Source organism: Gekko japonicus, unplaced genomic scaffold (genome assembly GCF_001447785.1).
Source record: "Gekko japonicus isolate JY-2015 unplaced genomic scaffold, Gekko_japonicus_V1.1 scaffold684, whole genome shotgun sequence".
NCBI lineage: Eukaryota > Metazoa > Chordata > Lepidosauria > Squamata > Gekkonidae > Gekko > Gekko japonicus.
This window is the reverse complement of record NW_015160855.1, coordinates 178500-196809: the sequence shown is the minus strand read 5'-3', so window position 1 is coordinate 196809 and position 18310 is coordinate 178500. Positions and strand designations below refer to the sequence as shown.

The 18310-nt window shown below is 45.1% G+C and overlaps 1 protein-coding gene across 1 annotated transcript in view; it reads right to left on the bottom strand.

Moving 5' to 3' along the window:
• Window positions 1-839: 839 nt before the first annotated feature.
• LOC107119072 (uncharacterized protein K02A2.6-like) overlaps window positions 840-18310 on the bottom strand; it is a gene marked incomplete at its 5' end in the record, with an annotated part of 33739 nt that continues 16268 nt past the window's right edge. Inside the window, one exon of the mRNA XM_015421500.1 lies at window positions 840-1274. Coding sequence (XP_015276986.1) covers window positions 840-1274 — 435 coding nt within the window. The remainder of the gene's footprint in view (window positions 1275-18310) is intronic.

Here is an 18310-nt window from a genome sequence, read left to right as displayed (position 1 = left end):
AGGTGGCTGAGGGTGTCAGCGTGTCCCATTGCCTGCCCTGGGCGGTACTGAAGGCTGTACTGGTAGCCGGCAAGGAAGATTGACCAGTGCAAGACCCATGGTGACAGCATTTGTGGTGTCTGGCGGTCTGGAGCGAAGAGGCCCAGCAGCAGCTTGTCGTCTGTTAACAATGGTGAAGGGCCGGCCATACAGGAAGTCATGGAACTTCTTCACCCCCGCCACAGTCACCAAACCCTCCTTGTCTATCTGTGTATAGTTGCGCTCAGCAGACGACAATGTGCGGGAGTGGTATGCCACTGGGACCTCCCGGTTGTCAGGCAGCTTGTGCCCCAGTACGGTACCAACTCCATAAGGGGAGACATCGCAGGCTAGGATGACAGGCAACTGTTTCATCGAAGTGGGTCAGGACTGAATTGGATACCAGCAGATCCTTGACCACCTGGAAAGCGTTGGCTTGCCTTCAGCCCCAGACTCAGGGAGCCTTTTTCTCCAGTCAGTGGAGGGGCTCTGCGAATGCTGCCTTGTGTGGCAGGATGGCATGATAGAAGTTCAAAAGGCTGAGGAACGCCTGAAGCCTTGGATTTGGGCGCAGGGGCTTCGCTGATAGCCTTGACTTTGTCTTCTGCTGGGTGGATGCCCTCTGTGTCCACCGAGAATCCAAGGAAGTTGAGGTGGTGGATACCCAGGAGACACTTTCCCCACTTTACCTTCAACCTGGTGGACTGGAAAGGCTGAAGGATGGCATGCATACCATTGACAGTCCTCTTCCGTGGGGACGGCAATCAGAACATCATTGAAAAATGGTGTGACTCCAGGGATCCCTTTAAGAACAGAGTCCATTAGGTTTGGAAGATCCCGGGAGCCACAGTGACCCCAAACTGCAGCCGTTGAACCCAGAAAGCGCGCCAGTGTGTCACTATGGTTTGGGCCTCAGCCGTGGCATCATCTACTAGCAACTGCTGGTAGGCCTGTGCTAAGTCCAGTTTCCCCAAAATTTTCACGCCAGACAGTGTGACCAGGACATGGCTGATGACCGGCACCGGGTAGGCATGGTCCTGCAGCGCCTTATTAATAGTGCATTTGTAGTCCGCACAAATGCAGACATCCCCATTGGGTTTAATAGGAGTGACTATTGGGGTCTCCCAAAGCGCGTGGGGGACTGGCTCCAGAATCCCTTGGGCTGCCAAGTGATCTAACTCCTCCTCAGTTTTGGGTTTCAGTGCAAAAGGGATGCACCGTGCCTTGAGTTTTATGGGCTGCACCTCTGGGTTGAGCTGGAGTGAGACGGGGGGTCGGTGTAACAGCCAAGCATTCCCTCAAAAACAGATGGAAACTCATCACACACACCCCGGAAATCCCTTCGTTCATTGTGGTTCATCCCCATTACCATGAACCCCAAGGGTGCGAACCATGCCAGCCATAACAAACTTGGCCACCGGCCCTCAACTACTAATAAGGCCAACAAACCGTTGAATTGCTGGTACTTAACCTGGAACTTGCCCACCCATTTCACGGCTACCACGTTCTGTTGAAAGTCTCTGAGCTCTCTTTTATTAGTGATTCAGCAGAACAAAAAGCGAAAAGCCAGGGCAACTGCTCTGTTTAAATAGCATGCAACTCCACCCACTTCCCCAAACAACTACCAACAATAGGCCATTGTCAGAACCATTAATTCCTCATTGGCCACCTCCAGAGTCCTGGTGGGCTCTAAGCTCAGCCAGTCTCTGGTAGAAACAGTCCTGGAATGTTCAGTCCCTATACAGAACATCCCTAATCTAGCTAATGCTAAACAGCAGTCCTTCAGCTGTCCCCAAAGGCTGTTCTTCTGATCTTCTTCAAGTAGGTGCACTATAGACCTTGTGTATTCCAACACAAACTAGGAGCAGCTAGTTATCGAACCATGTAATGGAGACATAGGCCTCTCACCAACTAAGGATCTCCGCAGGATTTCAAAATCTATTCTGAAGTGTCTCCCATTTCCTGGAGCTTTCAAGAGAACTGATACCTAGGTGGAAAGAGAAAAGAAAAAATCTCAACAATAAAAAGGGTGTCAAGCTTGGCCCTCTGTTTTAAACCTCAGTGCTGCACCTTGCAAGCACTTTCATTTACCCACTCTGAAACACTTTTTTCTTAACTTGCCAAATGGAAGCCTCTATGTCCACTCTGTGATGCTACTTTTATTTGCTTTTCTTGGGGCGCTGAATCTCTATCTGCTTTGCCCTGCTGTCTGCCATCTTAGGATGCAGATGATTAAACCACTCACAGGTACCCATCAGACTATTCTGATCTGTTCTGATGTCAGCAGATATGAACCGCAAGTGTCTCAGTGAAAGTAACTAACTAGTTATAACTATCAAAACCTTAGTATAAATTATTTGGTATCCATGGGCTTTAACACATCATTTTGTCAGATAATGCTTTTGCAGTTACCAGTGAAGAGACTGAAGAGTCTTTCAATACCAATGCGACTAAACATCATTTCAGCACTGCACCAACCATCTACAAATGAATGAGCAGAAGGAGACCAGAGACGTCATGGAAGCAATTTGCAAGCACAGGTTTGTGAACAAATGTCTTGTGCACACTATATACCAGTGTGGGTAGATCCCCAACTAAAATTGTGTTAGGTTAACCTGTTTGTATCTGACGGGACTTTCTGAAACCCAAAATACACAGGCAGGCGGTTATGTATCGCATGTAATTCCCTGCACATATCATGTAGTAAATCAGAATCTGCGCTCTGTGGTATTGCCAGCATTATTTTCACTGGGGCTGCTTCTGTGCTCCTTAACAGCAACAAGACTGGCAATAATTTAGGAGCAAAACTTTTCTTGGCATGGTGTTAGGGCCAGTGACAGCATTCCCTGAGGTGGGACAGCTACCGGGGTAATGGACTCCATGTGGTACTCACTGCCACTCACCCCACCACCTCTTCTTCCCCAGTCCACTTGTTTGTGTGCTTTTGTCACTGACATTCTTGGCTCCACATGCTGTCCAGCATTGGATATAGAAGAAGAGATTGGATTTATACCCCGCCCTTTACTCAGAGTGGCTTACAAACTCCTTTCCTTTCCCCTCCCCAAAGCCCTGTGAGGTAGGTGGGGCTGAGAGAGCTCTTTCAAGAACTGCTCTTTTCAAGAACAGTTCTGACAGAACTATGGCTTGCCCAAGGTCATCCAGCAGCTGCAAGTGGGGGAGTGGGGAACCGAACCCGGTTCTCCCAGATTAGAGTCTGTGCACAGATTAGAGTCTGCGCTTTCTGCCCAGGCCCCCCCCCCAAAAAAAACTTGGAACCAGCTCTAGTGTTAGAAATTGGGGAGGGGGACTTCAGAGGCTGTACATTACAGGCTGTCAAACTGCTATTAAAGGCATAAGAGCAGAGTCTTTAAAAAAATTGGCAATCCTAATGCCAAGTTGCTGCATGACTACAGCTGAGACTGCTCTCTTCCCCTTCTGCAGTATGGATGTGTTCCAATTAGTAATAATAAAGGCTTTGGGGGGAGGGAGAGATTCTTAAAAGAAATAAAAATAGCCATATGGGAAGATAGAAAGGAAACCAGCAGGATGGTGAAACCTGAGGAGCATTTTCAATTACCTTTTAATGTGATTTGGGCAAGAAAGTTGAAAAGTTTGATCAGGGGCTAATTAAGCATAAACATACATTAACTGTTAGGGGTTAGAGACTGCATAAATCAAGCCATCTTGGAGAATTACTGCAGGAAGCAGTGAAAATGACTAGTTGTCTTTTTTGTAGTTATTTTCAAATAGCACATTTTCTCAGCAGTTCTCCAAGGGAGAATATCAAAGCATGACATTGAAACAGCACCAGTCTCTATATTCTCCTGAACCGTATTTCCCTTCCTTAATTGGCTCCTGCCTGCTTTAATAGCTTCATAAATGTTGCAAGGGAATAATTAAATTGTACATCAGTTGAAGCTGAAGACAGCACCAAGCTAGGAGGGATTTGCAAGCAGGCAGGAGAAGAGAGAGCAATGACGAAGTGTCCCAGTGACATTTTAGAGAACTTGAGAACGAAGTGCCTGCAGAATGAGATAAATAACAGATGTGCCAGTGGCAAATCTTGCCCCTATCTCTCTCCAGCTGCAGGAGCTTTCTTGGCAGAGGAGCTGGCATGGTGACATGATGCAGGACATAATCAATCCAGCTAGATCATAACCATCTATTGTCACCACTGTGGTGCTCTGGAAAAACCAAATCCCCCAAAGCCCGCCCCTCTGTTTATCAGCCATGTCACTGCTCCATTATTTTGGACTAGAACAGGAGGAGGTAATGGTGAATAGGTGCCCCCAAAGCACATGAAAAGCCCCATAAGACTTGTGCTGGATCCCAGGGCTGCTTCTCACGGTTATTTTCACCACTTAATGTTCTCTGTGGGATTGCCCCAACACTTACAATTGGTTAGGGACCCAGTGTGACAATCGGAACCCATTTGACTTGGGTGACTTCTAAGCAGACTGGAGAGCCCCAGAAACCCTTCATTAGTTATTTATTGATGAATGTAGGTTGGATTTTGTCTTAAGTTCCTCTTGCCTGTTTTATGGAGATAATAGATCTTTTTGTTTCATTGATTTAATTCCATACACTTGTTCTCTGAGGGACCACTTCTTCCTGTATTATTCTTAGAAACTACTAATTTCCCCTGTAGGGTCTTCTTTCTATCCCTTCTTTGGGGGAAGATGGATCAGCTGCAGCATGTGCAGAGGATTTTTTCTGTGGCAGCCCCATCTCTTTGGAATGGGCTGCCTCACGAGGGTAGAGCTGCACCATCTCTAATCTCTTTTAGGAAAGTTTGTAAAGCAGAGCTATTCAACAGAACTTGTAGTTGACAGTATTAGATTTATCTTACCAGCCCAGTCAGTATGATTTTGGTGCTTCTAACTCACATACTGGGACTGTGTGATGCATTATCCTCTCGAAAAATGTAATCACCATTTTGTGTAAACAGGGCAACATATATTTTCTAGCTTCAGTAGACACAAATGCATACCCAGTAAGAATCTAGGTTTTTGATCATGTGTACCAAAGCTAGAAAATATGCATTGCCCTATTCATTAAAAAAATGGCAGCCATATTTATTGAGAGGATTGCACATAGCACACTTTCCTGGTATTCAAGGTAGGAACACCCAAATTATCATGACTGAAACGGGTCTCCTGATGGCTGCTTTCATGGTTTCATATGGCTCTATGGTATGCTATATGACATCAATGCTGGAAGCTACTTTGAGTGGAAAGGAAAGCAGTATAAAATACTGCAAAGGAAAAAAATAGAACACAATCAAAAAGACCCCTTCCCTTTCTTCAAGCTTCACTTTTAAAATAAAAAATGTGGTCAAGGATGGTGGCACGTTTCCTAACTTGCTGAACTCCTGTCCCCACATTTATTTATTTATTTTTTGATGCATGATAACCTGAGGCAGGGAAAATTGTCCAGGTTTGCAGTGCAGATGGTGCGGAATGGAGAGATGATACAGTTCAGAAAGGGCAAATCAGCTATGCATTACAGATGCCTCAGATCAGCATTGGTTCAGAATAAACAAGCGACCACAGCCATACCCAGAGGCAGAAGCTCTTGCAGTATTTAATAGTGTTTTATCTTCTTCAGCCTTCCAATTTTGCATGGGAACTCTCAGAAACTTACATTTTCCTGTGTTTTTGCATATGGGAAATATGGAATTTTAATATTTGAGCTTCCAGGCTAGTTTCTCAAGATGCAAATGAAACACTTCAGGATTTATATTGAAGACTTCAGCTCTGCTAATAATACATTTGAGAGCGCCTATGGGCAAATGAGAAGTAATTATTTTTAACAATAACTGTCTCATTACTATACACGGACACATGAAGCTGCCTTATACTGAATCAGACCCTTGGTCCATCAATGCCGGTATTGTCTACTCAGTCTGGCAGCAGCTCTCCAGGGTCTCAGGCAGAGGTCTTTCACATCACCTACTGCCTGGTCCTTTTAATTGGAGGTGCTGGGGAATGAACCTGGGATCTTCTCCATGTCAAGCAGGAGCTCTACTGCTGAGCCAGAGCCTCTCCCTAATACCACATTCATATTAGTATTAATCTATGTTTCCCAAAAGAGCAGCGACGTGGGCAAACTGCTGCAGTATAGCAGTTATGGGTATGAGCTATGAGCTGCAAATCACAGGCTCACCTCTCAGCTTAACCAAGAACTCATTGGATAGGTGCAAAGATGCCACACTCTCTCAGTTTAACCCTAACACTCTCCTCTCTAAGATGGGAAAAGAGACACTGGCCTTATTTATAAGACAGCAATAAAGATTGCTGAGAAACAAGTTAAGCACTTAGGAGACGTTCTGTTTAATGCTGAGTTATTATGATGCATAGCTGCAACGTTTCAGTGAACTCTACTCTCCTAGTATAAACAGGCAAAGCTCCATTAGTTTTAAGAGCATTTACCCTGGTAAAAACAAGTCAAATCAACCTGCTTTAATAAACTTTGTTTTCTGTAGTGATCAAGACTTTGGAAATATGGAGGAGCCGATGAGATGGAATTTGGTGGCTTAGGTTGCAAAAAATGCTAGTTGTTGGACAGTCATGAATATTTACCTCCTGTGCGAGGTATCAGATATTATAACTGCACCAAAATAGGGAGTGTGAGTGAATAATTGCTTGTATTTTTGCTATGCTTCCTGTTCTCAGCTTCTTCTGTAATATTTGAAAAAGGAGCTTGTATAGGTGATGCAGGGCAGGACATGCATCCCCTTCATGGAAAAAATGTGCAAGCTCAACTTTCAACTAAACATGAAGAACTGAAGAAGATTTTAAAAAAAGGAAGTATAACTCATACTTCCTGTCCCAGCACTTGTTGGAACATTCAAAGCTACTATTAACCTGGAAGCAGGCCCGTAGCTACAGTGGGGCCTCTCGGGGTCCACCCCCCTGACTTACTGCCAAGGCCCCCTGATTTCCCATCCAATCCAGGCCACTCCCCTGAATCCTTGTTTTATTTTTTGTGCCTCAGTGTGCAGCCGGGCCATCACCCTCACTGAGCCTGCCTTCTGGAGTCCCGCCCCTGCCCTCACCCCATGACCTCACCGGCCAGCCCTGCCCTCCATTCCCGCGTTGCCAGACAGGATGCCACCGGATGGGGTGCGGGAAAGAAACAAAGTAGCGGTGGTGGGTTATGTTGGTGAATCTGTTGTAAAATAGTCAATAATTGTTTAATACTCAGACTATTTGATGGATCTTGCTCTATTGGAAAGAAGAGAGTTCTTTGCCTTTAAAAAACCTTTATTACTAAGGGTAAAGGGTTCACGGGATTTCTACAAATCGACATAACACTAAGAGCTACATTTCTAAGCTTCCTACAGACAAGACAAGCACACACGTAATGGTGGAGATTTCCTCCTTCTTCTTGACCCCTAGAAAGGAAATCACCTGAAACAAATGACCAATCTGCATCAAAGTAGAAGTTACTTTTCCCGGGCTAATCCCCCATTGGCTCAGTGTCAGGTATCCCTTCCAGGTCAGTCTAAACAACAGCAAACTAGGAATACAAGTTAACCCCATAATGACTGAATCATCAGACCTTGTAAACACATACATTTCCAACAGAATCCAGCACCCCCATCTCCTGGTTTTTATCGGCCAGCTTCTTGCTTTGCCAGCCCCCTAGAATCCACCCACACACACACACATACTCGAAAGACCCAGACATTTGAATCCCCATAGACTTGTCTGCCCAGCTCCAACTCCCCATCAGTGTTCTTGCTATCCATTCATCCTCATATGACTGCAGACAACTTTCTCTTATCTAAAACAGTGCATTTGCAATACTGCCAATCAATAACATCACAGCACAATCACAGCATTCTGACCAGGCCTGGGTTCCACTCCATGGAAAAGTTCCACAGGAAGACCCAGGAGTCCTAGCTCCCCTCACCCCCTTGGCATTTCCTTGCCCACAGGCCCCACAAATCCCCGCCCTTCCCTCTTTCTGCTTTAACTTGCCAGAGTGCCCCCTCCTCCCTCCTCCCAATCAAAGGCCTGAGCCCCGGCACCCTGGTGCCTTGCACACCAATCTGGACCTTTGGGCTCAGGGTCCTTCAACTGTAAGCTGCCTGGGGAGAGTCGGTGCCTTGTAAGGAGAACTCCAGATAGAAAGAAGATGAATTTGGTTAGCCCCTCTGTATCGCTGGCAGGAGCCATGCACTTTCTATGGCTTTTATGAGCAGCTGGGGTGGGGGCTGTTTGTAACTTTGCATGCTGGCTTAACTTTTCTAGCCTCCCTCCCTGCCTCCCCGACTTTTTAAAATGTCCCCCCACTTTAAAAATCCTGGCTACACCCCTGCCTGGAAGAGGCTATGATGACCAGCCAAATTTTGGATAGTTGGCCTGCTTATTTCATAGAATCCCTGCATTATGTAAATGACATGGTGGTTGCTTCCTCATGGCTTTCTTTTTTCTGCAAGTTGCCCTCTGCTCCAGCTTGTTTCTCCCCAAATATTGTCTAGCACCTGCAGGTTCTTAGACAGCTAGAACAGGAAACCTTCCTCCATCCCAAGCCTTCATTCTGACCCAATAGTATTATAGGTGACATCATTGTCTGGCCTGAATTGGGCAGAAGAATCTGCAAAGATTGGGATGACATGTAGGGTGGTGAGAGGCATTTGTCTGCAGACCCACAGAGGAAAGCTGGTATTTTGTGACATGACCTTTCACAGGCAGCAGCCTACTTCATCTGCCCATTCTTTGTGTCTGGTGGTGCCATAGCGCTCTGTCTTTCTGCTGCTGCAACCACAACTACTTTTACATATAGAAAGAGCCAACAATTATGTATCACATTGAGACAGCTTATGCAAAAAGTGTGGCTTTCTGTAATAAAACCTCTTGACATTTGTTCCTTCTGCCTACCCAAATCTCTGCTTTCTGGTTCATTCTGTTGCTACCGGAACCATTAGGGCAGCTCAACAACAGCTGCTTCTTTTATTATAAAGTAATTACTGTGTTTCCTGCAGTGAAGTAGTTAGAACCTCATGAAAGAACTTCTCAAGCATTACTTATTCCTTGGTGACATCTCCATTCTCATAGATCCAGAATGTCTTCCAAACACATGCTTTAACTACTTTACGCTAGGATGCCTTTGTGTACTGTACATTATAGCTTCTAATTTAACCATTGGTTAAACAGGAGGATTCAGTATATAAGAAATTCAGAATAAGATCCAATAAAATGTAAAGCCTTTATAATTCAAGTGTTAATAACAGGTCCCCAAGTTCAGTATTTGTTCCAAAGACTTCATTAAAAAAACCCCAAAAAGATTAATTTGGCTCTCACTAAAGTTCAGAATCATAGAAGGGATGATAACTCTTGAAGATATCAATTTAGACAGGGTCCTCTCTTGTTTTCTTCGCCCAGTAGATTATTTATACAATTATTTTAGATCCTTTTTAAAGCCGTGGTAAGGGTAAGGTGGGGCCCGGAAAAAAGTTCTTCACATCTCCCTTCCAGTCTTTTTAAACTTTAAAGGGGCTGATGTTGTATAGTAGAGTTTCTGGTAATGTTGCTTTGAAAAGTACTCATGGTGATATGCTTCATCGATGTTGTGGATGAAGTGCAGATTTTTAAGTCCCTCTTAGGGGTAGCAACAGCTAGGCACTCATGACTGCCATGAGTGCTCTTCTTTATTTCTTGCTGGGGACAATCCAGGGGCTTCTATTCGCCTGTCGCCACAAGCGGGGGACCTGCATCACATCCCTTGCACTGCGCCCCCCTCCAGGGAGTGCAGCAGAGCTCGGGAGTCCCCAAGTCTCCTCTAAAGATAACGAGAAGCCAGCGGTGCCTGGGAGCAAGTCCCAGCTCCATCTGTCTCACCGTGCTGCAACCTGACACCTCAGGCCCTTGTAACAAATAAGTTTGACACCTCTTTTTTAAAGGGGCTTTTTTTTTTTTTTGCTTTCTCAGCTGAGTGTGGCTACCTGGGAAAGGGAAAGGGTGTTAGCTGCACCACCAGTCTCTGTTTAAGTTATGATGGGGGAATTAGCTAAGAGACTGTTTGCTTAATAGGTGCACAAGCTAGGGATCGTACTCCAACTATACCAGAGTCAGAACCCTCTCGGAGCGGCACAGACAACAAGTAGGAAATGTCTTTTGTGAAATTTATTAAGAAAATAACCCTAATACATTCAGCTAATTAACAAAATATCACACACATACACACATACCCCAGAGAACTAGGAAATAAAGAGGTAAACTATTTAAAGAGGATGAAGCGTTGATGAGGAGTTGGGTTATAGCTACCTTCTGAAGACAGAAGTCCACAGTGAAGGGAAGCAGACTGTTTGGCCAGCAAGCATGTCTGAGAAGACGCAAAAGCAGAGGTCATTTTTTGGGGGGGAACGCGGGGGAATGCAGTTCCACTGGGTGAGGTGCAGGGGGCGGGGCACATGACGAAGCCCCGCCCCCTGCTTCCGTCCGCCCCACTTCCAGCCCTCATTCAGCCAGGAGGAGGCAGGAGAAGAGGGAGGGTAAGTTGCTTTCTCCCCGCCTCTCCCCACCCCTGCCTGCCTGGGGCCAGGGAGGGCCTTCGCGAGGCTTCCTTGCACTCCCACCGGCCTTGCAGGTCCACCGCCAGGCCCCTGATGTCAGGGTGTGTGGCATATGCTAATGAGTTATGCTAATGAGTTCCCCTAGCTCTTTTTCTACGAAATGACCCCTGCCCAAAAGAGATGGGCAATCTAGCCAATACATGTCCCAGGAGACTGAACCAAGGATGGCTGGGTTTGGAGTCCTGGTATAGGAAAATTGTGTCTTCGGGGCAGTGGGCACAATGGGGAAATGGTCCATGATGGACCGGGATGGGGAAGGGAAGCCTTTGTTAGCAAGACATTGGGCAATTGCAGAGTCTTGGCTCCATTAATGGCTGGGTGATCAAGAAAATAATAACAACAATAGGCTGTGGCCAGGGTGATTCCAGTATAGACTTGTGAAGTCCAGAGATGGGGTGCAGATACGTTGTCCTTTCCAATGGCAGATACGTGTCTGTGTGAGGCTATGTCTGCGTGAGGCTATATCTGAGTGATAGCTGGTTGTGTCAGAGAGCGAGACGATCCTGAGCACATGGCAGGGCTAGTTGGCACTGCACAAAGATAGGGCTATATTTACCCTATGCCAACTTTGTCTCTCACCTGGCCGGATTACCATCCTTTACATGGCAAGGGGGGGCTTGGGCTAACAAGGGGAACCTGACACAATGGAGATAAATGGGGAAAAGAGGAGTTGGGGCAGCAACAACAAGAAAAAGTGGCATGGTGTGCAAGTGCCAGTCCTGTGCACTTTGAGAAAGGGTGCCTTTTTATTGAAGCATTCTAGTAAGGAACTTCATCTTTGTGTTAGATTCATTTAATTATAACTCAACATTCTTATATGTAACCTTCAGATCTTCCTAGAATAGCCAGATGCAAATGATGGAACTTGTCCTTAAGAGTTGTCCAGCAAAGGGCACTTCCCACGCTCAGCTTGTCACGTGTGGAAAATGTCAAGAAAGATTGAACTCTTTCTTTGTATACATCTGGGCTGCTTCCACACCAAGACCTTTCCACATTTCAGCTCCATGACTGGTGTGTTCTTTTCTCATGTTTCCACATGATATTATCCTCTATTTGTGCACAGATTGTTAACAGCCCATTCCTTCTACATCAGCTTTATTTTAAACCTGTTAGGGGGGGTAGATGATTCCTAGCCAAGTGCCTATCAGCAGGAGCAGTTCCTTGTGTCTTGAACAGAAACAGTGTAATTTAAAGGCTTCAGGAAGTGCTGGTCAGTTATTCTATCCATTTGTTGATAGCTGCAAGGAGTAGAGATGGGCATGAATCATGAAGCAAAATTCGTCAAGAATTTTGCCCTTTTCCTGGTTTACAAAAAGTACAAATATGAGTCTGTGGCTTTAAGGTTGTAAAGAAAGTGAAATATTTGGGCATTATATTGCCAGATATGAACTGTATGTTGTTCCAAAATAATTATGTTAAGACATGGAATGAAGTTTAAAAAAGATTTGTCAAGATGGAACAAACTACAACTGTCACTCTTGGGAAGAAATTCTGTGATCAAAATGAATATTTTACCCAAAATGTTATTTCTTTTCCAGACAATACCTGCGTTGACATCTGATATACCATTTAAACAATGGTAAAAAGATATATAAACTTTTGTATGGCAACAGAAAACAAACACATATTCAATATAAGATATTGCAAGATGTAAAAGAAAGAGGAGGCCTGAGTTTACCCAATTTGAAATTATATTTTGCTGCCTGTTGTTTAGCTTGGATGAAAGAATGGTAATTATTGAGAAACAGAAGACTATTAGAATTGGAGGATCATGATTTGAGGTCTGGGCAGCATGGTTATCTGTAGTATGAAAAAATTAAGGTTAATGTAGATTTTAAAAACCACTACATTCAACAGCCCATTTTGAGGATATGGAATAAATATAAACCACCTGTGTGGCTCTCAACACAAGAAGCCTTTTTCAGATGTGAAATGTCAACCAAATAACATATCATAACATATTGATCCTTTGACCCACCACCTCGCCAACGTGGGAGTTCAATGGCTTGCCTCATTTCTCTGTGGTCAGGGACAGAGGGTAGCACTGGAGGAGAGTGTGTCCTCTAGGCACCCTTTAATGTGTGGGGTCCCTCTGGAGGCAGTCCTCTGCCCAATGTTATTTAACATCTGTATGCATCCCCTCACCCAACTGGTGTGGAGTTTCGGGCTTGGGTGTCCAGCTGTATCTATTATTGGATGGCCACCTGGATGCCACCCCACAAAATCTGGCTGCAGGTTTGGAGCCCATGGTGGGATGGTTAAAAAAAGAGCAGATTGAGACTGAATCCAACTAAGACGGAGGTTCTATGGCTGGAGGGGCGTCAGGGTTGGGACATAGTCTTCCTGTTCTTGACAGGGTACCAATGACTCCAGCACAGTTTGTCAAGAGTTTGGGTGTGATCTTGGATGCCTCCTTGGAGGCCCAAGTCATGCATATTGCCATGCTGGCATTTTTTCATCTGTGCCAGGCTCAGCAATTGGCCCCTTTCTTGTTGTGATCTGACCTAGGCACAGTAATCCATGCAATGGTCACCTCTAGGCTAGACTACTGTAACTTGCTTTAATGCTGGCCTGTCCTTGAGACTGACCCGGAAACTCTAGCTGATCCAAAATGCAGCAGTGCAAGTGCTGACGGGAACTTCATAGACAGCACACATACAACCTGTGTTGCACCAGCTGCACTGGCTTCCAGTGGAGTACTGAGTCAGGTTCAAGGTTTTGGTGTTGACCTTTAAGGTTTTGATAAGTCAGGGACCAACATATCTGCAAGATCATCTCTTCTGGTATGTCCCTAGGTGAGCGTTATGCTCTTTGGATAGCAATCTGCTGGTGATCCCCATCTCCAAAGATATCAGGCTCTCTGCAACCAGGGTCAGGGACTTCTTGATCCTGGCTTCGACCTGTTGGAACTCTCTGCCAAACACCATCAAGGCACTGCGGGATCTTATGCAATTCCTCAGGTCTTTGGTTGAGGAAAGCAATGGTTTTCACTCTGGTTGGCACCCTCTCCTTGCTCTCCAGATTTGTTTTGTTTCTTCTCCTGCCCATGAGGTGGCCAGGCAGTCCAGAATGTGAAGTAATGTGTAGCTCGCCATCGGGGTTCTGTTGAACTAAGTGTTGTCTATATATTTTATTGTTATGGTTTTCATGTTTTTATCTACTGTTGTACATCACCCAGAGCCTTGCGGTAGCAGGGACTGGGCAATTCAGAAATTTAATTAAAATAATTCATCATCATCATCATCATCATCATCATCATCAGGCTCCTGATCTTTATAGCTACACCAAAGGGAATGAAAGATGGTACTGTAAAAATAAAAAAGTTAAATGCTAAGAAGTACTCCTGTGATAAGAATGCTAACAAAAACAAACCCATGAGTATGGCTCCATGGAGTCCACAGGTAAATTTACTGACCTGCATACAGCAGTTCCTTCACCCACAGTGCACATATGTGTGCTGCAACCATAAATTAAGGAGAACCCTAGAGAATGAGACTAAATACACAGGGAGAATGAGAGAATTTTGGATGTTAGCCAGGTAATCAAAGAGCTTACGTTGGATGACAAGGGAAATCTTTACTATCAAATCTATGTTTTCATCTAGGGAAGATTTAATAACATGCTGTCCACTAAAAATCCACTTCCATTTTAAAAAATTGTGCAGTTTCAAAAACCTCATTGAGTGGTGTTTTAAAAAACCAGAAGTCAAATTTTGCAATCCATTTATCTAATTCTCAGCATGGACAAACCTGTGGATACTTAAATCTAGATGCTGGGCCATGAACAGCCAAGACAAATCTTTCTAAACACCTTAGAAAATTCTCAGGTTTGCAGAAAAATCTAAACTGTAAAAAAAATTAAAAATGGAAGGTTAACCCCCCCAAATAAAAGAAATGGTGCCTATAACTTTAAGAAATGAATGTCCTCTGTAGTAGCCATTGTGGGGGTTGCTAGGCCATCACAACAGTAGTGCCAGCCTTGGTTTCTGTCAGTAAAAGGCAAGGGGATAGCCCTTTTCAAGGCTATTTTGACCTTTGGGAGACAATTGGTCATGGCCATGCCTGGCAGCAACCACTGAGAGACTTGATACCATAAAACTTGCAAGACTCACCTAGGGCTGGCTGCTTGCTACTGTCCAACAGCAGCCACCCTACAAAAGACATTGTGGTGTAGTGGTTATAGCTTCATGCTAGGATCAGGAAGTCCTTATTTAGAATCACCATTTTGCCATGGGAACTCACTGGGTGATCATGGGCCGGTTACACATTCTCAGCATAAATTCCAGCACATTCCCCCAGAAAAAAGCCCTGTTTTGGATACTAAATTGTTCAATTAATATCATATTTTGCACTCGCTAGTACAGTCACAGAATGCCCAAGTCCTCATTATTAATGGCTTGGAAAAGAAAATTCTAAGCTTACGGTTGAAGAAACAAAGCCAAGTGAATTCGGTAAAATTTGGGTCTTATGACTGTACAAATAAACCATGTATGGAGTATCAAAACACAGACTTTCGGTGCAATCCAATGTAGAGTTAAAAAGGTAAAGGTAAAGGTTCCCTTGCTCGAAAGCCAGTCGAGTTGGACTCTAGGGTTGCGGTGCTCATCTCCGTTTCAAAGCCAAAGAGCCAGAGCTGTCCGAAGACATTTCCGTGGTCATGTGGCCGGCATGACTAAACACCAAGGCACACGGAACGCTGTTACCTTCCCACCAAAGTGGTACCTATTTATCTATTTGCAATTTCTTGCTTTCGAACTGCTAGGTTGGCAGGAGCTGGAACTAGAGACGGGAGCTCACTCCGTCGTGTGGCACTCAGGTCTTGAGCTGCTGAACTACTGACCTTCCACAGCCTGCAGTTCAGCATCTTAACCACTTGAGCCACCGCAGCTCCATGTAGAGTTACTCCATTCTTAATTGAATCAATTGACTTAGACTGGAGCAACTGTCCATGTGATAATTTAAACTATTTTAACTAGTATTCCACTAACTTTGGCAGGTGTCTGGGAGACCCAGTTTGGTGTAGTGGTTAAGTGTGCAGACTCTAATCTGGGAGAACCGGGTTTGATTCCCCACTCCTCCACTTGCACCTGCTGATGTGACCTTGGGTCAGTCGCAAGCTCTGGCACAGCTGTCCTTGAAAAAGAGCAGTTTGTGTCAGAGTTCTCTCAGCCCCACCCACCTCACAGGGTGTCTGTTGTGGGGAGGGGAAGGGAAAGGAGTTTGTAAGCCGCTCTGAGACACCTTTGTGTAGTGAAGGGCGGGGTATAAATCCAATCTCTTCTTCTCTTCTTCTTCTAAAATGTTAGGTTCCATTTTCCTTTGCCCTATATTGAGATTCCACCCCCCCCAAAGTTGGTTCCTCCCACCCCTCAACCATCAAATTGTTAAAACCATTTCACACAAGAGTGGGTTCTATAGAATTTTAGCAACTTTTCAGTCCACAACTCTACTTTGAACTGACTGTCTATTACAATGTGGAGATTGGTTTTCCAGACTTCTAATGTAAGTTTAAAAATCCAAACTCTTGTTCCATTGTTGTAAATAAGAAACAAAACCTTCAGTGTTTTCATTCTAAACCTATCTCCGAATTTGTACTAAGCAGCAAACTTTTGATATATGGCAAGCTGATTTAGTAAAGCATTTCTGAAAAATAAATCTTCCTGGAAGAAAATAGGTAGACTTCAGTGTTTATTGTGTGTGTGTGTGTTTTGGAAGGAGCATAAAATGTTCAGCTGTGATTTGGCTTTGAGAAAACCTTTAGTCCTATTTGGTTCAGGGATTTGGGAACACTTGGTGATCAGCTCTAGTTGAATTTCATCAACATGGGAGGGGAGGAACCGGGGAGATCCTGCTAGCAAGCAGCGGCCGAGTAACAACTCACTAAGTTTGCTTTCCTCTCTGCAAAAAGGTATTGAAGACCTGGGCATGTCCAGAGGTGTGAACCAAGGACTCCTATCTTTTGGCCCTTAGCTTGAAGCCTAGACCCTACAGTTGGGCAGAGGAGCAGCTGGTGGAGAAAAAAGACCCACTTAGAAATTGGAGGCTTACCCTCCCTTTCTTGCTTGTTGCTGTATGTTTTTTTTCCGCTCTGCGGTCTAGCTGATCTTGTCAGATCTCGAAAGCTAAGCAGAGTTGGCTCTGGCTAGTATTTAGATGGGAGACCTCCAAGGAATGCCAGGGTCATGACACAGAGGCAGCGTCTGAGCGTCTCTTGCCTTGAAAACCCTAGAGGTTGCCATAAGTTAGCTGTGACTTGACAGCACTTTCCAGCACCATTGTTAGCTGATTTAAGACTCCCACTGTGGGAAAAACAGAATGCAAATATACTAAATAAATACATCATTGCTTAAACTTGCGGGAATCACCAGGAAGATACAAGACAAAGTATTGACACCTGAGTACAATAGGCATGTGCCTGGGAATTTAGTACCTGGGAACACACTGGCATCCTTATTCTTGTGTCCAGGGGTCGTTTCGTAGAAAAAGAGCTAGGGGAACTCATTAGCATAACTCATTAGCATATACCACACCCCCTGACATCAGGGGCCCGGCAGTGGACCTGCAAGGCCGGCAGGAGTGCGAGGAAGCCCCGCCAAGGCCCTCCCTGGCTCCAGGCAGGCAGGGGTGGGGAGAGGCGGGGAGGAAGCAACTTACCCTCCCTCTTCTCCTGCCTCCTCCTGGCTGAATGAGGGCCGGAAGCAGGGCGGCCGGAAGCAGGGCGGCCGGAAGCAGGGGGCGGGACTTCATCATGTGCCTCGCCCCCCTGCACCTCACCCGGGGGAACTGTGTTGCCCCGCGATCCCCCCCAAAATGACCTCTGCTTGTGTCTTTTTTGTACCATTTTGTATCATGGTTTAAAAGAAATCGTTACATACTCCATGTTGTTTGGTTGGATGTCACAGACCACATACAAACATACCTGTGAACTTAAGTTGGTGCAGACCTTTCTGTTGTAGTATGGAAGGTGTTTTTGTGGTCGACAAAAGGGCTAGCCATTCAGGGTACTTCATATCTGACTGTGCAGGCCCCCCCCCCCAGTAGGTTTCTTCTAAGCTTGGTCTGGGAAAGAAACTTATGTGTGCCACTCACTGGCAATGTGAAGTATATCTGTAGGCATTCACAGTTTAAATTCCTTTTATTTTGAGGGAGTCTAGAACTTCTAGGAAGTCCCAGATATGGGTAGTATTGATTCAGAATGATGCATGAATTTATAAATGGCCACTTTTCTTAGTGAAATGAAGCAGCAAGCAGCAGGTCTGCTTCAGCTTATATTGCTGAGATAAGTGGAGCCACTGGATGGCAGAGTTTCCCACAAAATTTCACATTCCATCTATTTTGTAAGACTGCAGATGCTCACCTGAATGAAGTTGCTCTCACTAGTTCAGGGTCTTCTCTTTATTGCGCTACCAGATATTGGATTGGAAGCCATATTTTGGCACTGTGGTCTGGGGTAAATTCTTACCTCAGTTGTACTTTTTTTGGCAGAATGCATAGAAACTTTTCTAAAACGTTCCCCTCTTAGAACACTATCAGCTGCACTTTAGTAAACAACTCCAATGTACAGCCACCTACCATTTACGGTTTTCTTTCTGTGTTTGGGTTTGGTAAAATGAACTGTCCTGTGCCATAGGGTTGCCAGGTCTTCTTCTCTCCCTGGTGGGGGGTGGGAAGGAGCTCTCTGGGAGTGCGGGGAGTGGGGTGATGTCTCCAG